General features: G+C 37.5%; 1 protein-coding gene across 2 annotated transcripts in view; it reads left to right on the top strand.

Moving 5' to 3' along the window:
* Nucleotides 1-25,344, top strand: part of MSR1 (macrophage scavenger receptor 1) — a 225,271-nt gene that overhangs the window by 175,710 nt on the left and 24,217 nt on the right. Inside the window, exons 9-10 of one of the 2 annotated variants that reach the window (XM_055080871.1) lie at nucleotides 572-760; nucleotides 10,549-11,337. The exons of the other annotated variant lie outside the window; for it this stretch is intronic. Of the exons in view, the coding sequence (XP_054936846.1) occupies nucleotides 572-760; nucleotides 10,549-10,682 (323 nt within the window). The 3' untranslated portion in view covers nucleotides 10,683-11,337. Of the gene's footprint in view, nucleotides 1-571; nucleotides 761-10,548; nucleotides 11,338-25,344 lie in introns of those variants that run through there. 2 annotated transcript variants of the gene reach the window in all.

The raw sequence follows: 25,344 nt of genomic DNA, 5'->3' as shown, positions 1-25,344 counted from the left end.
TCAAAACAAGAAAAACACTTTGGGACAAAATCCAGGGGGCTTATATCAAGGAATATCTTTGCTATTTCTAAATTGATTTTGTCATTATAGTTACCTTGTTTTTCTTGGTAAAGAACAGGATGTTTGGTCTATTTTTATGTTTATGATATTATAAAATATCTTCTCCTCAACCTCCTGTATCACTGAAAGTCACTGGATGTATGTTCCAGTTTGTGCGTTAGTGTGTCAAGAAAGCAATCACTTTGTTAAAATTTTTAAAAATAGTATGAAAAACATCTATAACATTCACAGACTTGTAGCTGTAAAATTTTAAAGTCACTGGAACAAAATCATTGCAGTGTTTTCATAGATGTAACTTATAAAAAAGAAAGAGTAGATTTACTCTTCAGATCTGACCAATATGTACAATGTTTGCAATTAAACTCTTTACCAATAGGTGGTGCTAGAAAGTTTGATATTTATTCCAATAATTGAACTTGCTGGAAAAATGTGCTCAAATGCTTTTTTTTTTTAAAGCATAAAGCAATATGTACATATATGTAAAATTAAGCCCTGCTTGTTTCTGTGACAGCACCGTCTAAGACAGTTCGACTGGTTGGTGGTAGCGGCCCTCACGAAGGCAGAGTGGAAATTTTCCATGATGGCCAGTGGGGTACAGTTTGTGACGACCGCTGGGAATTGCGTGGAGGACAGGTCATCTGTAGGAGTTTGGGATACCAAGGTGCTCGAAATGTGCATAAGGGAGCTTATTTTGGACAAGGTAATTTTTTTTTTTTTAATGAAATGTAGGCATTCAGTAAGTACAATCAAGTAGAGACAGGAACATATAGAATAGGAAGCAGGATTCTTTTTTAAGGCCTTTCCTAGAAAGTAGAAATGAAAAGATAGAGATTAAAAAAAAAAAGATGCTCTCAGACAACATTTAATGTCTAAATTTCGTTTAGACTCAATCGGTTAGTGGGACAATAGAGGAAAATATGGAAAATTACTGGTAAAGCAGAACAACAGGAACCAGTGAATTATATAGACAGGCATGACTTCCTGGGAAACTCATTTACGTATCTGGGTCTTGTGGGCAGCTGGGCAATTCCACGTGCTCCCTCATTCTCTCTTCTGTGGAACTGGAGGGTGGGTGGTGGGTACCAGCTTCTGCATTTATTCCCAAACCTTAGTCCATGATGGAGCACCTGTATTCTGAAAGGACAGTGAAAAACCATGAAAGAGAAAGAGACGATTTTACGGGTTCTCTATGCCTACTAATTGTGACTTCTCCTTTAAGGAACTTGATGAGAAATAAGGGAAGAGAAAGGTTACTTTGCCCTCTATTTGAGGTCGAATTGAATAATTTTTTTGCTGCATGTATATCTGTGTATTTTCATCTGGATGACTCAGTATCTTGTTCTATGAATGTATTGAAAGAGCTAGGAAGAAAATTTGCTGGGGACAAAATGTTTGAATGTTTTACCCATGATATTTTTATTACCTCATTTTTTTTTTCTAAATTGGCACCTAATAATAGGTTTTATGTATAATTAAACATATATAAGTGCTTCAAGTCTGAAGGACAGATTAGAAAAAAGTAACCATATATAGGTAAACTAGAATTTTAAAGTCAGTATTTCCACGTTATTTATTCTACTGTCCATATGTGATGTGATAGATAATTGGTATCTCTGAAGTTGATGTTGACAAAAAAAAAAAAAAAAAGATTTGACCATCTTGATTTTGTGTTATTCTTCTAGATAGATATGGGCAATAGGAAATTGTATGCAAAATAATAAAATAATAGAGATAAAATCGCATTATTACCAGATAATCTTGTGTATGATGATAAAATAGTGGAGTATATCAAATTATCATGTCAAAAGACTAAACAAGATAAGATAGACTTCTTAAATTCATAAAATATATTGTTAAGTACTATTATGCTACAGTTTACTGAGTAATAACTATGTGTCAGGCATTGTGCTAAACATGTAAATAGTATTAATAGTAGATCACAATTATATCCTTTATTCCTTTACGAAAATAATTCATTTTATCAAATTTAAGAGATGAATTTTAGCAGGGATCCAGGTTCTAAAGTCTTTAGAGACCAGAAACTTGATTTAATTTCATAAAGAGGCTAAGCACAAGACGGACGAGAGTGATGATGTTGGAAGTTTCTGCACCCAGGTTCAAGCCCCCGGCTGCCAGTTTTTAATTTGTGCCTTAGAGTTTTGAATAGAAGAAACAAAGGAAATAGAAAATATCCATAATTTGCCATCATCCAGTAGATCTTTGGAATTTCCAAATTTTCCATTTCTACTACACTTTCAGAACTTCTTCCCCATCTTGAAAAGTGTCGGACCAAAATCATCCTTGCACCTGTAAAATTTACCTCCTAAATGAATTGTTTAAACAGCAACAAGCTGGATTTTATTTTTTTCCCCACAGAAAGGGGAAAGAAAAAAAATCCCTAGCTCTTAGTCACTAGAAAATCAAATGAATCAGTGAATTGTTTAGGAAGACTAAACTGCCAATCTGAGTTTCTACCATGTTCTATGAGGAAAGAATCCATTTCTATGGTAACTAAGATCCATACCATGAAAGGCCATTTATTTAAAATATATAATTGTATAAAACATTTCAAATACAATCTGTGGTGGGAAAGTGAATAAGACGTTATATGCTAGCTCTGTTCTTTTTACCAATATGAAGCCTTGCCATAGATTTCAAAGCTGTTCTTCCATTGAGGTTCTAAACCTAGATGGTAAACACACTATTGGAGACTATTATCTTAAGATTCCATTAACTTGCAGGCCTAGTCTCACAAGTAAAATATTCTTTTCCCTGCAGCTTTTATTCATTCTTGCTTATACCTCTAGGGATGTCTAGTCTAAAGCACCGGTAAGAAAGGAAAAAAATACATATTCTGAAATACTGGCCCCCAAAAAAGAAAGCTCATTATTTATATAAGAAACAATAGAGTTTAGTCTCATGTGAAATCAGTCATTTGGCTATATGGAGACGATTCTCTCAAGTTTTCTTCAGGTAACTGACTACTTCTCTAAGATGAGCATCCATTTTCAGTGAGGCTTTGCATTTATGGTAGCTGGTGATCCTATACATTAGACTAGAGTTTTATTATAATAAAACAATGAGGTATATCAATTTTGTTTTTCCTCTTACATTCTCAAATACCTACCAAAGTGAACTGGAAAGACTATAAGTTCTATAATATAAACTAAGCAGATAGGAGTTGAAACCTTAGCTCTGATACATCTCAGACTTTCAGTTTCCTTTCCAATAAAATGAGAATAATAATAACAACCCAGCAGATTTATTTTAATCTGAAATGAGCTGCATATAGAAAGTGCCCATTATGAAGCCGGACTCCTAGCATTGCTCAAGAGTGACAGAGATCACTGGTAGCAGCACCGCCAGCTGTATAATTACAAGTTTATTTGCCATCCTTGTTGAATGGTAGAAAAGTCAGATCCGTGTTGTACTGTAGAGCGATATTCACGATGTTCCAAGGGTGGTAAAGTTGAATGTGGTTTTTCCCACAGTACAGAGGTGTGATTTAAGAAGCTTTCTGTGGAACCTTCTCTTCTAATCTTCCTACTCTGCTCCACACACATCCAGCTCTGTTTTAGCTCTCTGCATAGAGCCCCCCAAAATTGAAGAATGATGATGAGAATTTTAAAATAATAAAGCAAGATGAGCTGGGAGAAAGAATAGAACTGAGGTGATTTGTTCTGGAGAAAAAGAATCGAAAAAATAAATTTCATGATCTGCTTCATTGTACATTGTATTTTAAGGAACAGGCTTGCATCGTAAACTGATGTTGGATTAGTCATGGTAAACCACCTTTTCATGTAAAGCTGTTTCAAGTCCTCCTTTTTCCACTCCTCCACCTTTAATTTACAGTTTTACTCAGGAGGAAAAGAAAAAGTAACTTTGAATGCAGAACAGAGACTGGAAAGGAAACTTAGAAATATGAGTGGAGGGGTAGAGAGAGGAGGAGGAATGCACTAGAGTTTTAATTATGTGTCATTCTCATAGGAAAGTAGGAAGAATCAGATTAATACTATATTTTGCATTATTATCAAAATTGAAACAAGAAGAAAAAAGTTTAAATTTATCTCCTTTGTATCTCTCCTCCCATTAAGGAAAGACTATAATTTTCTGGACACAGTTTCCCCCTCTCCTTTTTTTTTCTTTCTTCTTTCTTCTCATTTTAAAACAGCAAACCTGGCTTACCAGAGATAATCCTTATTAGCTTTAAGAACAATGAGTTTTGCAGTTACAAAGAAAATGATTTATAGGAACAAAGCTTAAAGCACACTCCTTTAAATGGGTTCTTTCGTCTGGCTGCACCATTTGCATAAAGTGGAATGTTCTTTCTTTTTCCTGTGTAGACAAAAAGGTTAAATTAAGGAAGCACTGAGAAGCTTCTGGTGCTGGCAGGGAAGGGGGAGGGAGCCTCTTCTCTCCCTATGCAAGCTTTCCAATCTCTCATCCTGGTGGTCTCCCTGTAGCAGACCTGGATGAGCTTTGCCAGACGACAGTGGTAGTCCGGGAATTTGTTCCAGGCATATCTGAGCCTGTCGGCTGATGCAGGAAGTAAGAGCTGGATCTGGAGCAGCTATCTCATCTTCTCCTGAATTTAAAGGAGTTGGTGCTGAAGCTCTAAACTTAAAAGCAGAAACAAAAGAAAATTCTAAACATAAATGCTATCTTTTATTCATTACCCCTTTCACATCCCATAATCAATTTTCTGAGTGGAATTTTTAAAAAATTACAAGAATAAACTGAAGGAGATCAAAAATATAACTCTGCCTCCCTGAACTATCCATTAGTGATTGGAAGTAAAAACACTCTCAGAGATGAATAAAATATAGCAATAGGTCAGAACTCTAATTCTTATGTGCTGCTCCCTGCGCAGTGAAAGTTTTGAACTGTAAATGTTTAGATGTTGGGTATTATGGAACCTGATACACAGCCGTTATAATAGGGTTCTTAACATGTCTGTTCTGTTACTTACAGTAACAAAGGCAATAAATACTAAGCATGGAATAATACTGTTTATCAGGTGTTGACTACCTGATCTCATTCAGTGCTGACAGTGCCTGTGAGAAATAGATATTACAGCCCCACTTTTCATATAAAATGAAGTAAAGCTGACAGAAGTGTCACGAAACGTGCCCCATTTACATAGCTATTGTGGCAGTTGTGGGGAGAGTGCTCAACATGCATCCCTCACCCTGTCTCTCCACTAGGCAGACTGTCCTAAGTTCTTTAACCTTAAGAACTTCATTTCTAAAGAGCTTGCTTCTTCAGAATCTTAGGATCACAGAATTTTAAAGGGAAATGAAATCTTAGAGCTCTTTCGACCCCCCACCTCTCTATTCTGCACATATAATAAAACAGGGGAAATAAGTGGCTTCTCCAGAACCACAAAACTAGAATCCAGAACTATAGTCTAAGTTTACCCATCCTCTATTCTGATTCCCATTTCTTTTTTAACATTGATCCAAAAACAAAAACCCAGAATGCTTTGCTCAAAGAAGAATCTGTTGACAAATCACTTCCCAACTAGATGTCTTAAAGTGATATAAATGCATGTCACCCAGCCTTGACTGGAGGTAATTAAAATTCATTCAGAGACTTTAACCATTAGTGATTTTTGCTTCCCCACTTATCCATTCAGGAGCTAATCTCAAACCTCATCGTGTCATGGTATATCTGGCTGATGTTTGAAATATGATTACTTTTTTTAACAAAAGCAGTGTTACCAAAGATTAAGAAAACTCAGATCCCTCAAAGAAATATCAATATTTGTCTTTTTAAAAGAGAGATTAAGAGGAAATGGTATCATCTGTCAAGCATACTCTTAAGCATCACAAACCAAGCTCATAAAATTCCAGAAGCCATGGACAACACGGTTATTGTTGTCTGCTTTTGGAAACACAAAATTGGTCAATCTGTCCTCCTTATGCAGCCTTCAAATTGTAAAGGAAATTGTAGCTATATAGATGGTTAGGTAGATAGATAAATAGATGATAAACAGGACTAGAGAATAAAAACATTTCTAACATATATACATTGATTTTGCATAGGTTTCCACTAGTAGAAAGGATAACTCAGAGGCAAAAAATAACAATGACAGCAGCAAGAAAAAATATCCTTGAGTAACAGTTATTACCTAAAGAAATAAAAACAGGTCTCTTTTTAAATCTTTGAGGTGCACATGAAGATAAAATTTTATGCATTTTATGCTACCTTGGCATTAATTTTTAATGCAGAAAACAATTTGGAAGGAGATGGGACATGAGTATTAAATAATTTTTTTCCTTAGGCTTGATAGTCCCAAATATATTAATATAAAAATAAAACAGCAAATCCTTGAAAATTATTTTTAAAACTATCTGGGCTTCTTTGTAGTCAATGAATAGCTCTAAGTTTTAAATATCATCATGTTCTGTTGCTTGGCTCTATTCTCTCTGTTGTTTTGAGAAAGTCATGCATCCTTTCTGAGTCTCAGTTTATTTACCTGTGAAATGGAAATAATTGCCAATATTTTACAAAGTTATTAGAAGTAAATTTTTTTAATTGTATGTGAAAAGACCTGGCATGTTCACTGTGTCTGAATCTTTTCCACATAGCATAAGGCCAGAGTTACTGAATAATACAATATATTTATCACATCCATATGTTCTTGGTGAGAAAATCACTGAAATATGAGTTAGGGGTTCTAAATACAAGAATCAGCTTTGTCACTAATTACATATGTGACCTCAGTTGCTGGATTTACCTAAAACAGAAGCCTTCACTAGAAGGTCAGTCCAAGAGAGAATGGATTCTGATTTTTGTTCACTCACATAGGCACTCAAAAGAGATTTGTTAAATGACCAAATCTAATAATGCAGGGGATTGCAGTAAATCTTTGATTAAAGGCACTGACACTAGGCAGACCCAGGGTGGGAATACTGGCTCCATTAGGCATGAGCTATGTGACCTTGGGTGGAGTTACTTTTTCTCTCTGATTTTCACTTTCCTCAACAGTGAAACAACACTATAATAGCATTTATTAACTTTTTAAGGTTGTTTGAGAATTCAGTGAGATAACAACTCAAAAGTACTTTGAATATTTTCTGCCCCATAGTAAATTCTTAAAAAAGTGGGCTTAAATGTTCATTGTTATTACTATTGATTTCCTCTACTATGGTTTCTAAAAAGTTGTGCTCACATGTCAGCACATTGACTGAATAATATCTATCTTGTGCTTCCCCTATGGGGATTCCCTTCTGGGTAATTCAGACATTGAGAGGATTCTCACCCTTAATTCTCTTTTCCTGGATTGTAAAAATTCTGCACTGCTGAGACATAAATCTGGTGACTAGATCTACAAAAAGTAGAGTGAAAGCACCACTGTCCCCTGGGTACAGAAGCCATGGAACCATACTGTTCTCATGCTCCCAAACACAACAGAGCCATGGCTTTCACCAAAAGTTTTACTTATGTTTATTTATACAATTTATAAATGTTCATAAATGCAATAAATATAATACATAAATGTCCCACTGTTTTGGTTCCTTTACATGTTAAAATGGAAGTAGTTTTATTACTTGTGCAATTGTTATTATTTGCCTATTTTTTTTAATGAAGGTTTTATTTATTTATTTAGCTGTGTTGGGTCTTCATTGCTGTGCACAGGCTTTCTCTAGTTGTGGTGAGTGGGGACTGCTCTTCACTGTGGTGCACAGGCTTCTCACTGTGGTGGCTTCTCTTGTTGTGGAGCACGGGCTCTAGGCACGTGGGCTTCAGTAGTTGTGGCACATGGGCTCAGTAGTTGTGACTAGTGGGCTCTAGAGTGCAGAGTCAGTAGGTGTAGCACACAGGCTTAGTCGCTCCGCAGAATGTGGGATTTTCCTGGACCAGGGCTCGAACCCATGTCCCGTGCATTGGCAGGCGGATTCTTAACCACTGAGCCACCAGGGAAGTCCTTGCCTGTGTTTCTGAATAGCCCTTTGGAGCAACTTCCCAAAAGTTCAGATAGACTTTATATATTTAAAATAAACACACATACACAAACATGCTCATACATACAAACACAAACAGAAAAGGGACCATGATATGCTTAGTAAGAGCAATTTGGAAACCAAAAAGTATTCCTGGCAAGGTTTCTGACTTTGAGATCATATTCTCCTAGTCTTTTCCTTTTTATCTGCCTTAAAATTTCAAGTTGAAAAGTCTTAATACTCTTATAAACATTTCAGAAAACACTTGAGCTGTCCAGGTTACTACTCTTATAATTGGTCAGCCCAGGAAAACCTTTGCTTGTTAATTAGAAACGTTGTTTGGATTCTATTGATTTAATTACTATTATATGAAGTGAAAAATACAATATTTCCAGTTACCTTGATAATGTAAACCTAAATATAACTTGTCTTATATTTGGATATTTCTGGTGAAGGTACAAATTATTCAAAAACTAAGTGAATGAACCTATTTATTTTATATGTGGAAATCAAAATTTCCTAGTTCTAAGGGTAAATAAGAACATGTCTTCACAGAAAATATCTATATAAACATCCTATTAACTGTTCTTTTAGCTTATAGATTTTTTCTTCTTCAATCCAGCCTCCACATTTCTGCCAAACATACAATTCTAAAATATAGTTCTGATGATATTTCTTTTGGTGACTCACAACATAAAATTCAAAAATGTTTATAGCATGGTCCCAGCTTTCTATCCAACCTTCCCAAAGAGTCCTCCTCCCCTCATTAATATACTTTGTGTTTTAGATGCCAGGAGAGACCATTAACTGTTCTAAAACATCAAGCATTTTCATGCTGCCCCCACTATATGGAATGACTTCTTTTCCATACACGGAAAACCTCCGTTTTTTAAGGTTCAGTCAAATGTTACCCACATTGTGATTACAAAATTTCCAATATCTTGGAAATTTATTCATATATTATAGGCACATACTGCTATACAATTATGCACATTATTAACCATGCACATGTTGTTAATTTTTATTTCTTGAACTGACATAATATTTGAAAAATCAGTTGAGTAATGTAATTATATGTGCCATTATTTATGCCTCTGTGAAAAACAAGTCTTCATTTAACTTTTAGAACTACACAAAGGTATGTTTCTAAGTCTTGAAGACATTTCTAAATATGCTTTATATAGCTCTTGTGACTGAAAGAGAACCTTTAAACATCATATTGATTCAAATGGAAAAAATGCATTGTTGATTATGCTTACAGTATTAAGATATTTATTTACCATCCAGCGGTTTTGCAAAAGTGTTTATTGAAATTTTGCTGCTAAATCATCAGTTTCTTGACAACATGAAATGTTCTTGAAAATTCATTAGGAGGTTTGCAATATTATATGTTTAACAAAACCCAATGAAATCATTCATTTAGAAGTTTTTCAAAGGTTCTGCTCCCAAATGTCTTAAGTATAAAAGAACAAACTTTTATAGTGATACACTTAAAAAATCTTGAGAGAATATCAGAAAAACATTTCCAAACATTCATTTTAAGTTATCTTTTCCTGCCATGAATTCCTTTCAAAACAACAGTTGTTTTCTTATTCATTGATAAAATAATGTCCTTATCTTGAAAGTGGCAGTTACGTTCAGTTAGTTAATTGTCTTCTAGGTAGCCTATGCTGACAGGCCGTTTTTCCTTCTAATGTGTCTGAGGAAGAATTCGGACAAAAAGAATAAGTGTTAGCTGTGCCATTTTCTTGTTGTTTGCTTGTGTTTGCACTTCATAATCTATGGTGTTGTTGCAGGAATTTTTTTTTTTTTTTTCAGTACACGGGCCTCTCACTGTTGTGGCCCCTCCCATTGCGGAGCACAGGCTCCAGACGCGCAGGCTCAGCGGCCATGGCTCACGGGCCTAGCCGCTCCGCGGCATGTGGGATCTTCCCGGACCGGGGCACGAACCCGTGTGCCCTGAATCGGCAGGTGGACTCTCAACCACTGCGCCACCAGGGAAGCCCTTGCAGGATATTTTATAAGCCCTTTGCTGATCATATTACTCTTGGTTTAATTAAAAATAGATAACATGTCTGGTAAACCAGACACATGCAAACTGAAATACACTGGAACCTAAGAAAAGAACTCCAGAATTGCTTATGTTCTAGATATGCCTTGTACAGATACATATAGATCATTAAATCATTGCGTACATCCATTATTATTAAAGTTTATTTCCTTCCTTATTTTTAAAAATAAAACTATTAAATCATTAGAGGAAACCAATAGTTCTTTAATCTATGATTTCATAGAACTCTGTATGCACGTTTGTTACACCTCTTATTACTTAGTATTTTAGTCGTTTACACAGTGACAGAAAATAAAATTTTCTGGGGCAGGAGGTTAATTTTTGAATCTTAATACAGAGCACAGAACTTGTATATGGATAATGATCAACACATTTTTTTTGTTAAATTGGTGAAGAAATTAATGGCTCTGTCCCACTCAAACATAAACACTAAACTATACTTATTAATACAGTTGTATCTGATTTTTGCAGGTACTGGTCCAATATGGCTGAATGAAGTATTTTGTTTTGGGAGAGAATCATCTATTGAAGAGTGTAAAATTAGACAATGGGGTGTGAGAGTCTGTTCACATGATGAAGATGCCGGGGTCACTTGCAATACATAATGCACCATATTTTCATTCACATTTATGAAATTGCTGCAAAATGATTTTTTTATTACTTTGCTTCATTAAAATCAGCTTAATGAATATTTAAGAGATTAAGAATTTTGTCCACAGAAAAGGAATATTTAAAAATCAGTGGATAAACATATAAAATACCTTCATAATTACTATATGTCTATATCTGAACCATTCTAACTTCTCTAGGTTTTCAAATTGAATTTTTAATATAATGACTTATGTATTGAATTGAATATATTGAAGTTTAAAACTTCTAGATTACAAATGCCGGTGATAATGGAAACACATCCCAATCACTGGCTACAATTTATATCTTCACAAGATTACAATTTTTGTCTTCTTTGTAATCTGTTTAGTTCATTTTAATGTAAATACTTTCTGAATAATGAGAGGGTTGGAAAGTTTTCTTTTGTGCCAAGTTGGCAAAATCTGCAATCCATGCACATTTCTAAAGGAAGAATCTTATCCAGCTCTCAAGATCTCTGTGCAATAACTTAGCTGTTAGATAGCAATGTTCATGATATGTTCTGGCCATGATGAAAAACTCATCATGCTTTACATGCTCATATATTGAGATGGTCATTAATAACGTGGCTAATAGCATGGTCATTAGCAATAACATGTTTATTTGACATGGCCATGTATTGACAGTTTTTTTTTTTTAACTGCACTGTAAAGTTAGTTGAAAACAGGACATATGAGAAAAGGCACAGGCCCACCATTCCTATATGTGTCCAGCTAATTAGTGGATCAGAAATGTCATTTTCAGCATGGAGCTCAGTTTGCTATGCATTTTAAATTAATATGAGCAATTACTTTGTTACAATTCTAGGACACTGTGTTTAAAAGGTAAATATATCTACTTATTCCATTTTCCACACCATGCAATGTCTTGAGTGCAGAAGGAAGTTTCAACAACCCTCCTCTGTAGTCTTTCATGAAGTGAGTCAATATTTACAACCAGAGAGCGAGAGGCATCTTCAACCCTAAAGGGCTGATGACCCTGAGCATGCCAAAATAGTGCCAAATTCACCCTGGAACCCGGTGATTGTGCCCTGCTGTCTAGGTGTACAGGCAGAAAGACCAGTGATTGCTATTGAAATTCAACTAAATCTAATCTCAGCCCTGAAAAACATAATTTTCAAGTTTCCTAAGCCCAACTCAGAGAAACTCGTGATTAGAAAATAGTACTAATACAGAATGGCTCTACTGTTCTTTCTTTAATGGTGATAAGCAAAAGCATGGGCTTAAGCAGTTTTTCATACCCTGAAGTCTCACCTCACAGATAGTAACCAGATATTAGACTCCCTGTCCTCTCACTTGCAAAGGCAAAATTGTTACCTTGGAATTGGGACTGTTGGAAATGGTCTGCTGAAAATGCATTTATTGTGGTACATTCTTCTACTTGTTGAACGTAGGTGATTTTCTCCAGTGGTGTATTTTTGTGATTAAGTGTTGAAGGAGTGCCTCAGCACAGAGCCAATCTGCAAATGCTGGGAGAGGTGGGTTTTGTTGTTATTGTTGTTGTTTTTGTTTGGGTATGTTTGGTTTTTTTGTAGGGCTCTGTTTGTTTGTTATTTTAGCTCCTAACATTCAAAAACACTAGCTGAACACAAGCTAAAGAAGAGAGACTTCAGTGACTACCCACAACAAAGAACATAGTCTTTGCAAAATTGTTCAGGGAAGTAACTATACAAATAGACTCTACAGCCTTCAGCAAACAAATAAACAAACAGAAAAATCCCCAGCAAATCATTGGGAAGGGGGAGAATCTGCTTTTCAGAGTTACTGCATTATAATATTCTTATGTCCAGTGTCCAACAACAGCAGTTAAAAAAAAAAAATCACAAGGCATATAAAGAAACAGGGAAGTATGACCCATTGAAAGGAACAATATAACTTGACAGAAAAAGTCACTGAGGAAGTTTAGGTGTTGGGCTTACTTGACAAAGTCTTTAAAACAACTGCTAAAGTATGCTAAAAAAAAAAGACAAACAATTAAAGGAAACTGAAAACAGTGTACTAACAAAATCAGAATATCAGTAAACAGTAAGGAGAAATTTTTTTACAAAGCCAAACGGAAATTCTGGATCTGAAAATTACAATTATAAAAATGAAAACTTCACTTGAGGGATTTAACAGTACATTTAAACAAAAAGAAGAAAAATTAGCTAATTTGAAGATTGGACAATTGAAATTATTGAGTCTGAGGATGGAGAAAACATGAAGAAAAGTAAAGTAAGGTACCTGTAGGTTGCCCAAAAAATGCATTATAGGAGTCCCAGAAATAGCAGAGAATGAGAGAGAGAGAAAGGAGAAGAAGGAGAAGGAGAAGGAGGAGAAAAGGAAGGGAGGGAGGGAGGGAGGAAGGAGAATATCTGAAGAAATAACGTGCAAAACTTCTCAAATTTGATGGAAGATCCAAATATACATCTCTAAGAAATTCAACAATACCCAAGTAGGATAGATTCAAAGTACCCACAGAAAGATATATCATAATAGGCTGTTGAAAGATAAAGAGAGAATCCTGATAGCAGCAAGAGAGTAGCAAGTTGTCATGTACAAGGGATCCTCAAAAACATTAATGGCCAATTTCTCATTAGAAACCATGAGGCCAGAAGACAAGGTTTAAAGTGCTGAAAGGAAAAAACCACTAACCAAGAATTCTATATCTGGCAAAACTGTCTTCAGAAATGAAGGAGAAAGTAAGACATTCCCACATAAACAAAAACTAAGGTAGTTTCTTACTACTGGACCTGCCCTATAAGAAAAACTAAAGAGGTGTCCTTCAGGTTGAAATGAAAGAACACTAGAAATTAACTCAAAGTCATAAGAAATAAAGCAGCAGGAGTAGGAAAGTAGCTCTTTTTTTTTTTTTTTTTTTCCCCTAACCAGGAGATGTTCTACTAATCACTGATAATTGTGCTAGGAACTTTGAATTTCTTATACTAAACAAGTATTATTTATATAACCAGACTTTTTAAAATTGAAAACTAATAATTTTAGAAATTATCTTGTGCATTATTTTCCCTTTTTTCAGATAGAACAATTGCAGCACAGTAAGACAGATTAATTGCCAGAGATTACCCAGCTTTTACAGAGGAGTCACGCCAGGTTTCCCTATTCTCAAGTCATTGTTTTTTCAACTAAACAGGAATGCTCTGACTCTCCCATAGACTTGTAGGGGAGATACTGGGCAAATCACCTTCTACATAGATTTTGTTTCTTAAGTGCAATTCTACAGATCAGAAATTACAACGGTTGTATAAAAGGGGAAGAAAAATCAATAATCTCTATCTCTTTCACAAGAATGCTATAGTAAAAAAAAAAGACTTTAAAACAAATTACAAAACAGTGTCAAATCAGTGATATACGACAACAATAATTGGTGTGGTAGTATTACCCAACTTTCTCCTCCTCCAACCTACTAAAAAACAAACACAAAACAGAAACAAACAGACAAAAAACCCTATACTAACTAGGCCAAATCCTCCCTGCCTTCTCCACTATGCTGCTGGATTTATATTGCATCAATGTAGCTACGGAAGAACTGCACTTTCCAGGATTCTTTCTCTCCTACGTTGTTCTGGTTTATCATGGCCCACCAAGGACATTTTTGCATGGGATTGAGAAACTGAGAGTTTAGCAGCGGCCATGGTCCTTTTTATGCTCAGAAAGTCGCTGAGGGGAAGCAGGGCACGGACACAGCATACACAGATGGTGCTGTGCTGATGGCTGACTGGGTTTGCAGGACAGCAGAGCCTGTAGCTCCTGAACTTTCCTGTGGAGCCTCCTGCAGTTTCTCTCCCACCTGAGCCAGGTGCACGTTGAGCTCTGTGATGAATTTACTACCTTATCCTGCATGCCACTTGGGTCATCAAAGTTGGAGGAGTGAGAAACTAATGCAGGTTCCAGCTCATCTATAGGGCTTCCATTTTGTTCTCACTCTCCCAGTTCACACCCATCCTCCCTCCTAAACAGCCACCACCTGACTTCAGACCCAGGACCAGGCACAAACACAACACACTTGCCTTGAAAACTTAGTCATCAGCCACAATCCACAATTGCATAAGATTGAATCTCTTGAAGGGAACAAAGGAACAGTTGCTCTGGATCTTGAGACTGGTCTTGGGCAGAAAAGGGGACCGGAGAATAGAGGACATTTAATCATTGCAATGGGACTTCACTGGCAGTCCAGTGGTTAAGACTTCGCCTTCCAATGCATGGGGTGTGGGTTCGATCCCTGGTCAGGGAGCCAAGACCCCACATGCCTCATGGCCAAAAAACCAAAACATAAAACAGAAGCAATATTGTAACAAATTCAATATAGACTTTTTAAAAAATGGTCACATCAAAAAAGAAATTTAGATTCTCTTCTGGTTTATAAAGCATACAAGTAAAACATGGAATTATTTTGAACTACTTTGGCTGTTGAACAAGCTTTCTGAAAGCAACACTTTGTTGAAACTGAAACACATGGGCCCAGGTTTTAAAAGTGTTACATAAAGTATGAAACTATTGTGCTGTAGGTTTTTCTACAAAAATGTCAAGCACCCAAAGAAATTTTAAAAGGGAAATTACTATATTATTTTTAGTAACTCTAGAATTGACTATAACCCTAAAGCTCTTTGAGGTTCCCTGAATGAAAAACTTTAGAATTACATGCCTAGAGTAATTTTAGGTTAGGGAGAAAGGAAAATAAAAAGATTGAAATACATTTGTTAATCATCCATTAAGAACCTCCCTAGGGCCAAGTCAGTTCAATCAAACCTACTGGAAGACGTTTGAATTGTTTCAAAAAATGTCTTTGATGTTTCATGCTGACATCATTCCCCTAAAAAGACATAAAATTAATGACATAAATTGCTCATGTATTTTATTTTATTAAATGGCATAACATTGTCCTGCTGTAAAGATTCAATGGCAGAATAAAGTGAAAACACAGCTGTTATTCTGAATAAGGGCCTATTCAAGAAGGCAAGGCTTGCTGACTTACAGAACTAATATCTCATATCTAAGTCAGCTGCCAGAGTGATTATGGGGTAAAAGGGATAACCTGAGAGTTCAGTATAAAAGGAAGGAAGGACGGGAGGAAGGGTGGTAGGAGTGAAGGGAGGGAGGGAAGGAAGGAAGGAAGAAAGAAAGAAAGAAAGAAAGAAAGAGAGGAAGGAGAGAGGGAAGAAAGAAAGAAGGAAGGAAGAAAAAGGGAGGAAAGAAGAAAAGAGATCCAAGGAATAGCAAGTCTGCTAATCACCACTTCATTATACACCAAAACTTCTGAATTGGAAGGTAAGTCGGTTTGTGATATTTTTAAACTTCTTATGCTGAAGAAATTAGGTAACAATTTAATTGGAGAAAAAAGCCTCTTGGGACTATGGTAATATTAGACAATTATTTTTATCTTAATATTCAGATTCTAAAGTTGACTTCCTACCTAAAGACAGAGCTTCACTCCACATTGCACGTAGTAAGGGAACCAAGAAATTCAGGGGAGCAAATTTAGCATCTAAAAACTTCCCACCAGTGGCCATGGACTCCAATTACAATTGGGAGAAATCTCCACCCCTAAACTTAAGTTCACAGTGTGACAACAGAACAAACATTTCCTATGCTAGAACACCATTTGTTGTATGTTTCATTTTAAAATAGAATTACAATATATTTTAATCCTTAACACTGAGAAAACGTATGACTTTAAGATGAAGCACAAACGCCTAATGTTCTCTGTGGTTTATGCGCTTCTCATAGGGGTGAAAAACTTAAGCAGTTCGTTGTAATTTACCAAGTGTTTTCTCCACCAACAAGGCATTTTGTTTTCGTCGTTTCACGAAAAGGCTAGTATTTATTAGGAAACCCTGTGATACGGTCAGTGTACTGGGCTGGAAGGGAAAACCAGTCTTACTCTCCTGGCTCTGCCTCCTGCTGGCTGTACGTTCTTTAGGGAAGTCATTTAACCTCTAAATTCTCAAACCTTAGTACATAAATGAGTAATTGCATGCGATTTACCTAAACTCAGGGCGTGCTTGTGAGGAGTATATGTGAACATGAATTACTGACAGAACAGAAGTGATTCAAGTATCCCTAATAATTACTAGCCCTCGCGCGTTTGATGGTATGAATACTAGTAAAGAAATGGAATGATTTTGAAGTTTCCTTTGTTTTCTAGACTGTGCCCTTTTCATTGGGACATGACCCTGAGACCCACACACACATAGTATCATTGGGGTTCAAAATGTGACAGTGTTCTGTAAATTCGAATAGACAGTTATCCAGAACTTTGAATTGACTCAGATCTTTTGGGAGGAGAAATATTGTGGGAATAAGTTTAGTTTAACCTGGTAAAGGAATTACCTGGTAAACTGAAAAACATAATAAGGGGGACATTTCCAAGGCTGCCTGGGGGTACGCACCTTGTCCCCTATAGAAGCAGCTTCAGGCCTGCACAGGAGTCCAGAGAAAGAAGACAGGAGAGAGACAAAGAAATTTGCAGACTGATCCTGAGCCACAGCAGAAATCTCAGCTGAAGAAGCCAAAACACTTCCCAGGTGACTCTCCTTCTCTCTGCCTTCCAACATGTCCCTTTACTGAGTAGTTTTCTCTCGATATCATTTCTCTCTTATCTCTGCTGTTCATTTCCTTTCCTCTCTCACCCTTGAAAAGGCCTGGGGTTTTATTGAAAAGCCACTAGACAAACACTGGCCTGTCCTAGACAAGGCCTGCCAAGGTCTCCATCCAAACCGCTTACTAAATTAAGTGAGTCAGCCGGCATCTGATACAGCACACAACCATCCGAGTCAGGTTGGGGAAAGTTACAGAGACTTAGGAAAACAGGAAAGAAAGAAGGAAGAAACTTGGGCCCTTCTTGGGAAGTGGTTATGGTCTAAAGAAAAAAAATGTGGTTTGGTACAGAAGAGGTTCTTACAAGCAGGGCCACGAAGGGGTAAAACGTTAACAACCTGAGAAGAATGCTAAGAGCTGAAGGAGATTCCTAGGAGGAAAAGAACTCCCAACTCAGGAGTTTTTAATTGGATTTAAGAAGCATCTGGGACCCATTGTAAAGCTGCGGGAAGGCAAGTCGTATCTAATGACGATTGTGGCTAGAGAGAAGCTGGTTATCTGCAGGCTTGATGGGCTGGTGATGCAAAATACCAAGCATCTGTTTAGCTCAATAATGGGCTCGTTCAAACTGAAAGCGATCCTACCCTCTGCTACTCCACAGTCCCGAGGGCAGCTCCCCAAATCGGGATTGAGCCGCACAAACCCCTAACGAGTAGTGCGAAATTAAACAGGGTGATGACACTTGTTAGGCTTAACATTTATTCATCTTTAAAATAAGATATGTACACCTGCAACTCCTACTTTACAGTGCCGCTGTCGCAATAATATTAGACCCCTACGAAATATGGGTATGCTGTGTAAATGTTTTAATAACATTTAAATTAGCTTTATTATTATTGCTGCCTAAGAGGAGGATGTGAGAGAGAGGCAAAGAAAATGTGCTTCTATTTTATTGCCAAGGAGTGACTCTGGCTTGGTATAATTCCAAGTATAGAATTATATGTGTGTGTAGGGTGAATTTTTAATATATGATCATATTATAAGTTTCTCAGTAGTTCTGATTAATCATTTTGGCATAATTGCCCTGCTTTATTGCATAATGCATGTTATGACATTGCCAGGTGCCAGCATCGTTAGTAATAGCGATTCTGCTTTCATTTCCATATTTTTCTTAAATGGTTTAAGCAAGGCCCACCTTTGGCCTATATAAGGCACAGTGCTATGTGGAAAGTTTTGGGGACAGACCATGGTGGCTGGGCTCCTACCTCACTTACCGGGTTCCTCCTGTTCTCTGATGGTCAGATGTGAGTTTGGTGCTGGTTCCCATATACAAGTTTAAACTACACAAACGTCAATCTATGACTGTCAGTTTTCTCATATGTGGATATGGTGAAAATAAAAGTGCTTACAGACTTGTTAAAATCAATAAAATAATGTGAGGAGCAACTGAGGGTAATTTTTAAAGATTGGTATTTAAGAAGTCGTTTAGAAAGAAGGATTTCTCAATGTCAAAAGACAGTGCTGAAGAGGACTTTATTAAAAGTAAAGAGGACAAGGGACAGGGTTCTATAGATCCACTAGAATTCCTGGGTGTTGCAATTCCAGCCCCCCACCCCTAGAGTCTCAGATAGACTTTTAGGGTATGAAAGTACACAGGAGGATGCTAATTTTAGAAATTCATTATCTTGAAGGATTGTAAACGTGTTTTTATAGCGATCAGAAGTTCTTTTAGATCCGAATATATGTATTTTTTTCGAATATATGTATTTTTAAATGCCAAATGCATACTGAATTACAAACTGGAAAGATAAGATGAGTAGAGAATTTCTTTTTGCTTTTGTTGTCTGGAACTGAAAACTCCTGTAAAATTAAATCCAAACCTTAAACAAATTGATTTCCCTCCCAACCAGCAAAGGCAGACTTAGGTCCCTCTCAGATTTACTGGAGGGAACCAATTAGAACGGATGCTTCACCTGGTCAACCTGGGATTCCCACGCCTGCTTCTTCTAAGTTAAATTTAGGGTTCAGCTTAGTGTTTCAAGAGTACATCTCTTTTTTTGCATTGCCTCATTATGGACACCATTCGAATTCCTCTGTGTCCAAAATAAAACATCCCAAAAGCCTGAGGATTCAAAGAATCAGATAAAATTCCCAATCATGTTAACAATACAGGACCAAATAGTAAGCATCCCTGTTGTTGAAGCCCCTACCATCGGGAATGTCTCATCGAACAATCTTACTTCCCTTTGCTTCTCAGATACCTACCTGTTTCCTCAGTTCTTTCTCATTCTTCTTAGGCTCTAACCCAGCATCCAATGCCTATTAATCGCTTGTGCATCACACATCTTCATCTTACGTTTTCTCTTCATATATGTCCTTGACTAAGGAGTCTTACTCTCCTCCCATAAATCTACCAACAAACATTGACCTCATAGTTTTCCTTCTCTCTAAGAGGACCTGTTACAAGCTGCTGAAACAATTTTCTTCCTTACCTTATAGGTTAGTTTCAAAGAGAAAACACAGCCATGCATTTTCTAAGAACTCAAACTAGGCAAGCATTTATCTAGCTACTATGGGGCCAAAAAATGAATAAAATAAGAGGTGGACAGGAAGAATTACCATGGTTATAGATGTACTGAGTTTATTATTCATAATCTGTAGAAGGCTGTAGCAAATAAACAGGCTCTGTTATTCAATACTTAATGACTCAGTCTGGCTGGTTCTTGCAATAAGACTGAACACATTGGAAACCCAGTTCTCACCAGCAGGTGTGATCTCCGATGACAAGCGTAGTCATAATCCTGGTATCCATCCTGTTTCCTGAGAATGCTGAGTGTCCTTGTACCTCCAACAAGAGGCTTTCTTATTTATTCTACTACATAAGCTGGCCAAATGACTGGATGTCTTTCTCAGTGCCTGATTATCACAGGGGTCCCCCACTGGCCTGGAGGACTACAGGGTCTCTGCCCTGCTTGCTGGGGTTTTATGGTCCCATTTAGCCCATGTCAGCACACTCTCCCTTTCAGTCAGCTGGGTTTTCTTGTCCTGTAAACCCTAACGTACCCCTCCCTGTGTATGTTAAGAGAGTCCATGAAAATCACCACCCCAACCATCCTGATTTCTGGTTCTGTGACTTATTATTTGGACCCAACCAAAATATCAACCCTCTACATATCCTAGTCAGCATTTGAAAGGGATGGAACTCCCCACCCAACTCCCTGTCTTTCCTATACACCAAACTCATTGATCACGTAGTATCTCTCCAGCTATCATTTGAAAATAGTTCAACTCTTTAATCACTTTATTCTACTGACGACATCATTCGTAATATCACAGTCCAGTGCTTCTCAACAATGCTCCATTTAGAAGCTGGTGGGAGTAACTACTAGTTCAAGCACAGAACTGTTAATAGACCATAAAAAGGTATTTGTTCATGTAAAGTATCACTCATTGCTTTCCCGTCATATTCTTTAAGCACTGTGTTGATGGCTCTGCAGTAATAAATTTATTTTTGAACTTTGAAATAAGCCTTTAAATGACTTAAGCATCTCCTTAGCTGAGGCATAACCTTCCCTGAGTGTTGGTGCCAGTGCATATTCAACATTTTCTGACTTCTCCTGGCATATTTTCATAAATTAAAGCTAATGGAAAGCAATTTACAACTTAGAAAATATGATAAATTAGTTTAAAACATTTTCTTTAGCTGAGTACTCTCTCAGATAATAAATCTGGCATCTGAGAATCAGTAGCTTTTATCAATGGAAATAGATAGAAGGGATTAGAAATAAAATTTTGTAATAGAAAAAACATGATTTCTCAACATTTATAATTTCTGAGGATTTATCAATAGAGTAGAGTAGTAGGAGATGGTGAGGGATAACACCCCCATTTTCCCTGGGCACAGTGAGACCTAGGGGGGACCTGACTGAGAGCGTTGTCAAGGTTTAATTACATACTTTGCACTGAGGCATCTAAAGAGATGCAATAAGATGACCCAGCCTGGAGATTGAACACAGAGATGGGGAACTGAAGTGCATAGCACGGTAGGTGAAAATGCACCATGGGAAGGGCACAGAATCCGAAGTCCAGGAATCCTGGGTTCAAATCCTAACTCTGCATTTTACAAGTTTACATGTAACCTTAGGCGAAGTACTCAACCTTCCTTAGACTCGCTGTCTTATCTCTCATAGTCATGTAATAAGAATTATCATAAAGAACCATGGTCATCTTCTAGCTCACTGGAAGCCTCACTTAATGTTATCACTAGTCTGGCTCAGTCCTTGGAAAAGCAGACCAGTGATTGCCGTCTTTGCTGGTAAATAATAGGATTGAGCCTTCCGGACCAAAAGGGAAACAAAAGGATAGGGTCTATTGAAACTCAAACTGATGTTAAGAGCGGAATGAGAACAGATGACTCTCCACCTAGGAGCCTGCAAAGTTGAGGCAGCATCCAAGTGGGATGAGCTTAATCACCCCAAGGAGGGCACGCAATCTGGGGTCCTAGCATTCAGCCTTGGGATGTGGTGAGCTGCTGAACTCTGCAGCAAGAAGCACTGTAGGCAAAGTGCCAGAGCAGCCAAGGATGTGGCATTGCTGCCGTGTCCCAGCCTCACCTAACAGAGGAGCAGCTGAATTCTGAGAGAATTTTCTATTCTTCTGCCTGTAGGTTGTTTCAGAACATCCTGCCTCAAGGTTAGATTGGTTTTCAAGCTAAAGGCTGTTTTGTCAGAAGAGGAGATGACTCATTCTTGACTTCTCTCCTGGACTTATGGATAAACTCATCCACTATTTCTCTTATCAAGCCCTTAGCAAGTGGTCTTCATTACTTAGGGGTCCGTTGATAGGAGGTGCCTCCTGGGCTGTGTTACCCAGCAATGGTTTCTTGTCTAGGCAGCTGGGGATTGTTGAAGTACCACCTCCCAAATCTCAGAGATGGAAGCCATAGGACCTGTCTCACTATAACAACATCCCCAAACAGGGGCTGAGAGGTTGAGAAGCCAAGACTGGGTCTAGAACTCTGTTTTTCAGTTTCAGGTTTACAGAACCAGGTTCATGTGCCGTCCCTGAGCCCTGCTGCTCTGCGATTCCTTGTTCCTTAGTCTCTTTTTGCAGGCAGGGGTCAAGAATTCTGCTCTTTTCCCTTTATTATCCCTGCAACCTCAGTCTTAGCTATGAGGGGGTGGTAGAAAATGACCAATGTGGTTCCACAGATCTACAGGTTGCTGAACATGGTGTACTCTTTCTACTGCTTTTCTACATCTTTTAGGTAGGGAATAGCACGAATTAGGCAAGTCCTCAAAGATATATGCTAGCCCCTATGTTCAATCTCTCTACCCCCAATAGCAATCAAGAAGTACGATTTTTAAATCTTAAATGTTTATTAAAAAAATCTCAAAGACTTGAAATAACTTTGAAAATCACTGTGTTTGGGTGATTTGCAAGAGGCAGGCACCTAGATGTAAGTAGCAATGAAATTGCTTAGAGGGAACATCTGGAGGATAAAGGGGAAGGAGAGTAAGCTTTAGACTGTGATGTAGGTTTGATACTTGGGGAAGAAATGAGGGAAGGATGGAGGCTTGGCTAGGAGAGGACCACAAAGCAGTTATAAGAAAGTTTCTGCCAAGCCAATGGGGAGTCCCTGAGTCACAGTTACCTGTCAGAGGAGACTTGAATTAAGCAGCACTGGGCCTGAATTTAGTACCCTGTGTGCTCCATCACTGGCTGGGAGCAACCTTGAACAAGTGCAACATCACCTGCCTGAACTTGATGATAGATCCAGAGAGATGGCAACCAGGGCCTTCATCCATCCACTACGCTTTCTACACTAAGAGATCAGACAAGTGCATTTCCATAGTCACTACAACATTAAGAAAGCTACAAACAAAGAGCAAGAGATTCTATGTTCATGAATAGAAAGTTTGGATATCATTTTTAAAATCCCCATTCTTCCCCAAATGACCTACAGTCAACACAGTTCCAATTAAAATGGCAACGGGAATTTAAAATTTGTTTCTTGTTGTTTTTTTTTTGTTGTTTTTTTTTTTTGCGGTACGCTGGCCTCTCACTGTTGTGGCCTCTTCTGTTGCGGAGCACAGGCTCCGGACGCGCAGGCTCAGCGGCCGTGGCTCATGGGCCCAGCCGCTCCGCGGCACGTGGGATCTTCCCGGACCGGGGCACGAACCCGTGTCCCCGGCATCGGCAGGCGGACTCCCAACCACTGCGCCACCAGGGAAGCCCCCAAAGACATAATGCCATAAATCCTGTTCAATCTCAAACTGTTTCCTTCCTTGTAAGGCCCACCTTAAAATCACCTAGCCCAGTACTTCAAACTGCATAAATATTCTCCCTGGTTTGTCCCTTCTGAAATACTTTTAAAATTGTCAATGGTGTTTCTGCTTTACTACAGTAAGTCTAATAAACTTTACTTGATTAGCAAGTTTTTCTGGTGGTCTTTTGGGCAGTCAGCAGTAGTAGATTTAAACAATGTACTATAAAAAGAAGTGGTCTATAGCTATACAAAGCAATATGAATAAATCTGACAAACAACATTTAACTTAAAAAATAATAACAATAAAACAAAAACTGCTATATAGTTTAGCTCCATTTATATAAAATTTAAATAAATGCAAATCAACAGTATAAATTATTTAAGGATACATACAAATGTGATCCAAGTTGAGAAAATGAAGATAGACGATATTGACAATATTGAGGGTTTGGGGAATGGAGAGAGAGAGAGAGAGAGAGAGAGAGAAAGCCTTGCAGTCAGGAAACGCGTGGGAAGTTTGAACTGTCTTTGTTATGTTTTAACTTTCTTGAGTTAAGGTGGTGGCCTCATAGGTGTTCATCATAGTGTCATTTAAACTTTTTTTGAAATTTTCATTATTTCACAATTTTAAAGGAAAAAGTATTGTAGGGCACAATATTTGATGGTGATTGTTTTCAGAAAGAGGGGATGATAGTATCATGCTGCAGAGCATTTTAAAATGAAAAGCAGAAAGTGTCTTGGATTTAAGAACCTAGCAAATTCTTGTTGACCTGGGGGCAGGGGAGAGGGGTGGTAGCAATGGAGGTTGAGAAGTGGTTGGAATTGTGGAGGTGGAGACAGGGAGTATGGACAACTTTTATGAAAGAGATATTTACTCCAGTTGAACTGTTGTAAGATGGTCTGGGCACAGTTCAAAAGCAAACCTACCATGAAGAGGTTTACCATGTGTGCTTTTCTCTGCATATACCCCTGTCACACTTTAAACCAACAGACATTGTCATTAGTTCCTCTACTGAGAAGCAGCAAAAGCTCAGCAAGTGTTTATAGTCATGCATTTTTCGAGAACTTAATTGCTTTGAGTAGGTCAGCAGGATGGGGGCACTGGAGTAAAGTTACCTGAGTTTCCAGTTGTTGGCGCAGCTGTCAGGGGAGAGCTGGAGACAGATCCAGGAATCGGGAAGAGACGAGAAAAACAGGAGAAATAAAATAGCATGAGAAGAGAGGATTAGGGAAAGCCTTCCTCAATTTGCAATTACTGACCCATGAGAACAAATTAATACTTCCTTTGCCTCCAATAACTATATTCACAATTAAAAACGCACTATCTGTGCCTAACACATTGTAAAACTTTGTGCTCACTTCTTGAAGCAGCCAAGCTCAAGTATTTAACGAAATGCTTACAAAGATGTTAATCCTCTGGCAATAATGTCCAGAAAATTTGTAAACCAAGTGAAGTCAGAAACAAATGATCACAAATGAAGGTTAGACCAGAACATCATACTCAAATGTGAAGAATACTCAGTGATGTGTAACTCAAAGGAGTGGTTAGAATCTGGACTCATATAGCACCTAATGAAAGAACAATAAATTTCTAAAGAAGCGACAAGGCAAAGGGAAAGGACTTCAAGTTTCTAAGGGTAGAATGTATTTTAATACATTGGATTTTTCTAAAACTTTTCATGTTTTGTTATTGTACTTGAATATTTCTATTTCCTCAAATTTCCACAAAATAAACTATACTTATAATCAGTACTTTGATTTTTACTGAATGCAACCTATTAACATTTTTTTTTTTTTTTTTTTTTTTTTTTTTTTTTT

This window comes from Physeter macrocephalus, chromosome 20, assembly GCF_002837175.3.
Source record: "Physeter macrocephalus isolate SW-GA chromosome 20, ASM283717v5, whole genome shotgun sequence".
Lineage (NCBI taxonomy): Eukaryota > Metazoa > Chordata > Mammalia > Artiodactyla > Physeteridae > Physeter > Physeter macrocephalus.
The sequence above is the reverse complement of the archived record's forward strand: the minus strand, read 5'-3'. Positions and strand labels throughout refer to the sequence as shown.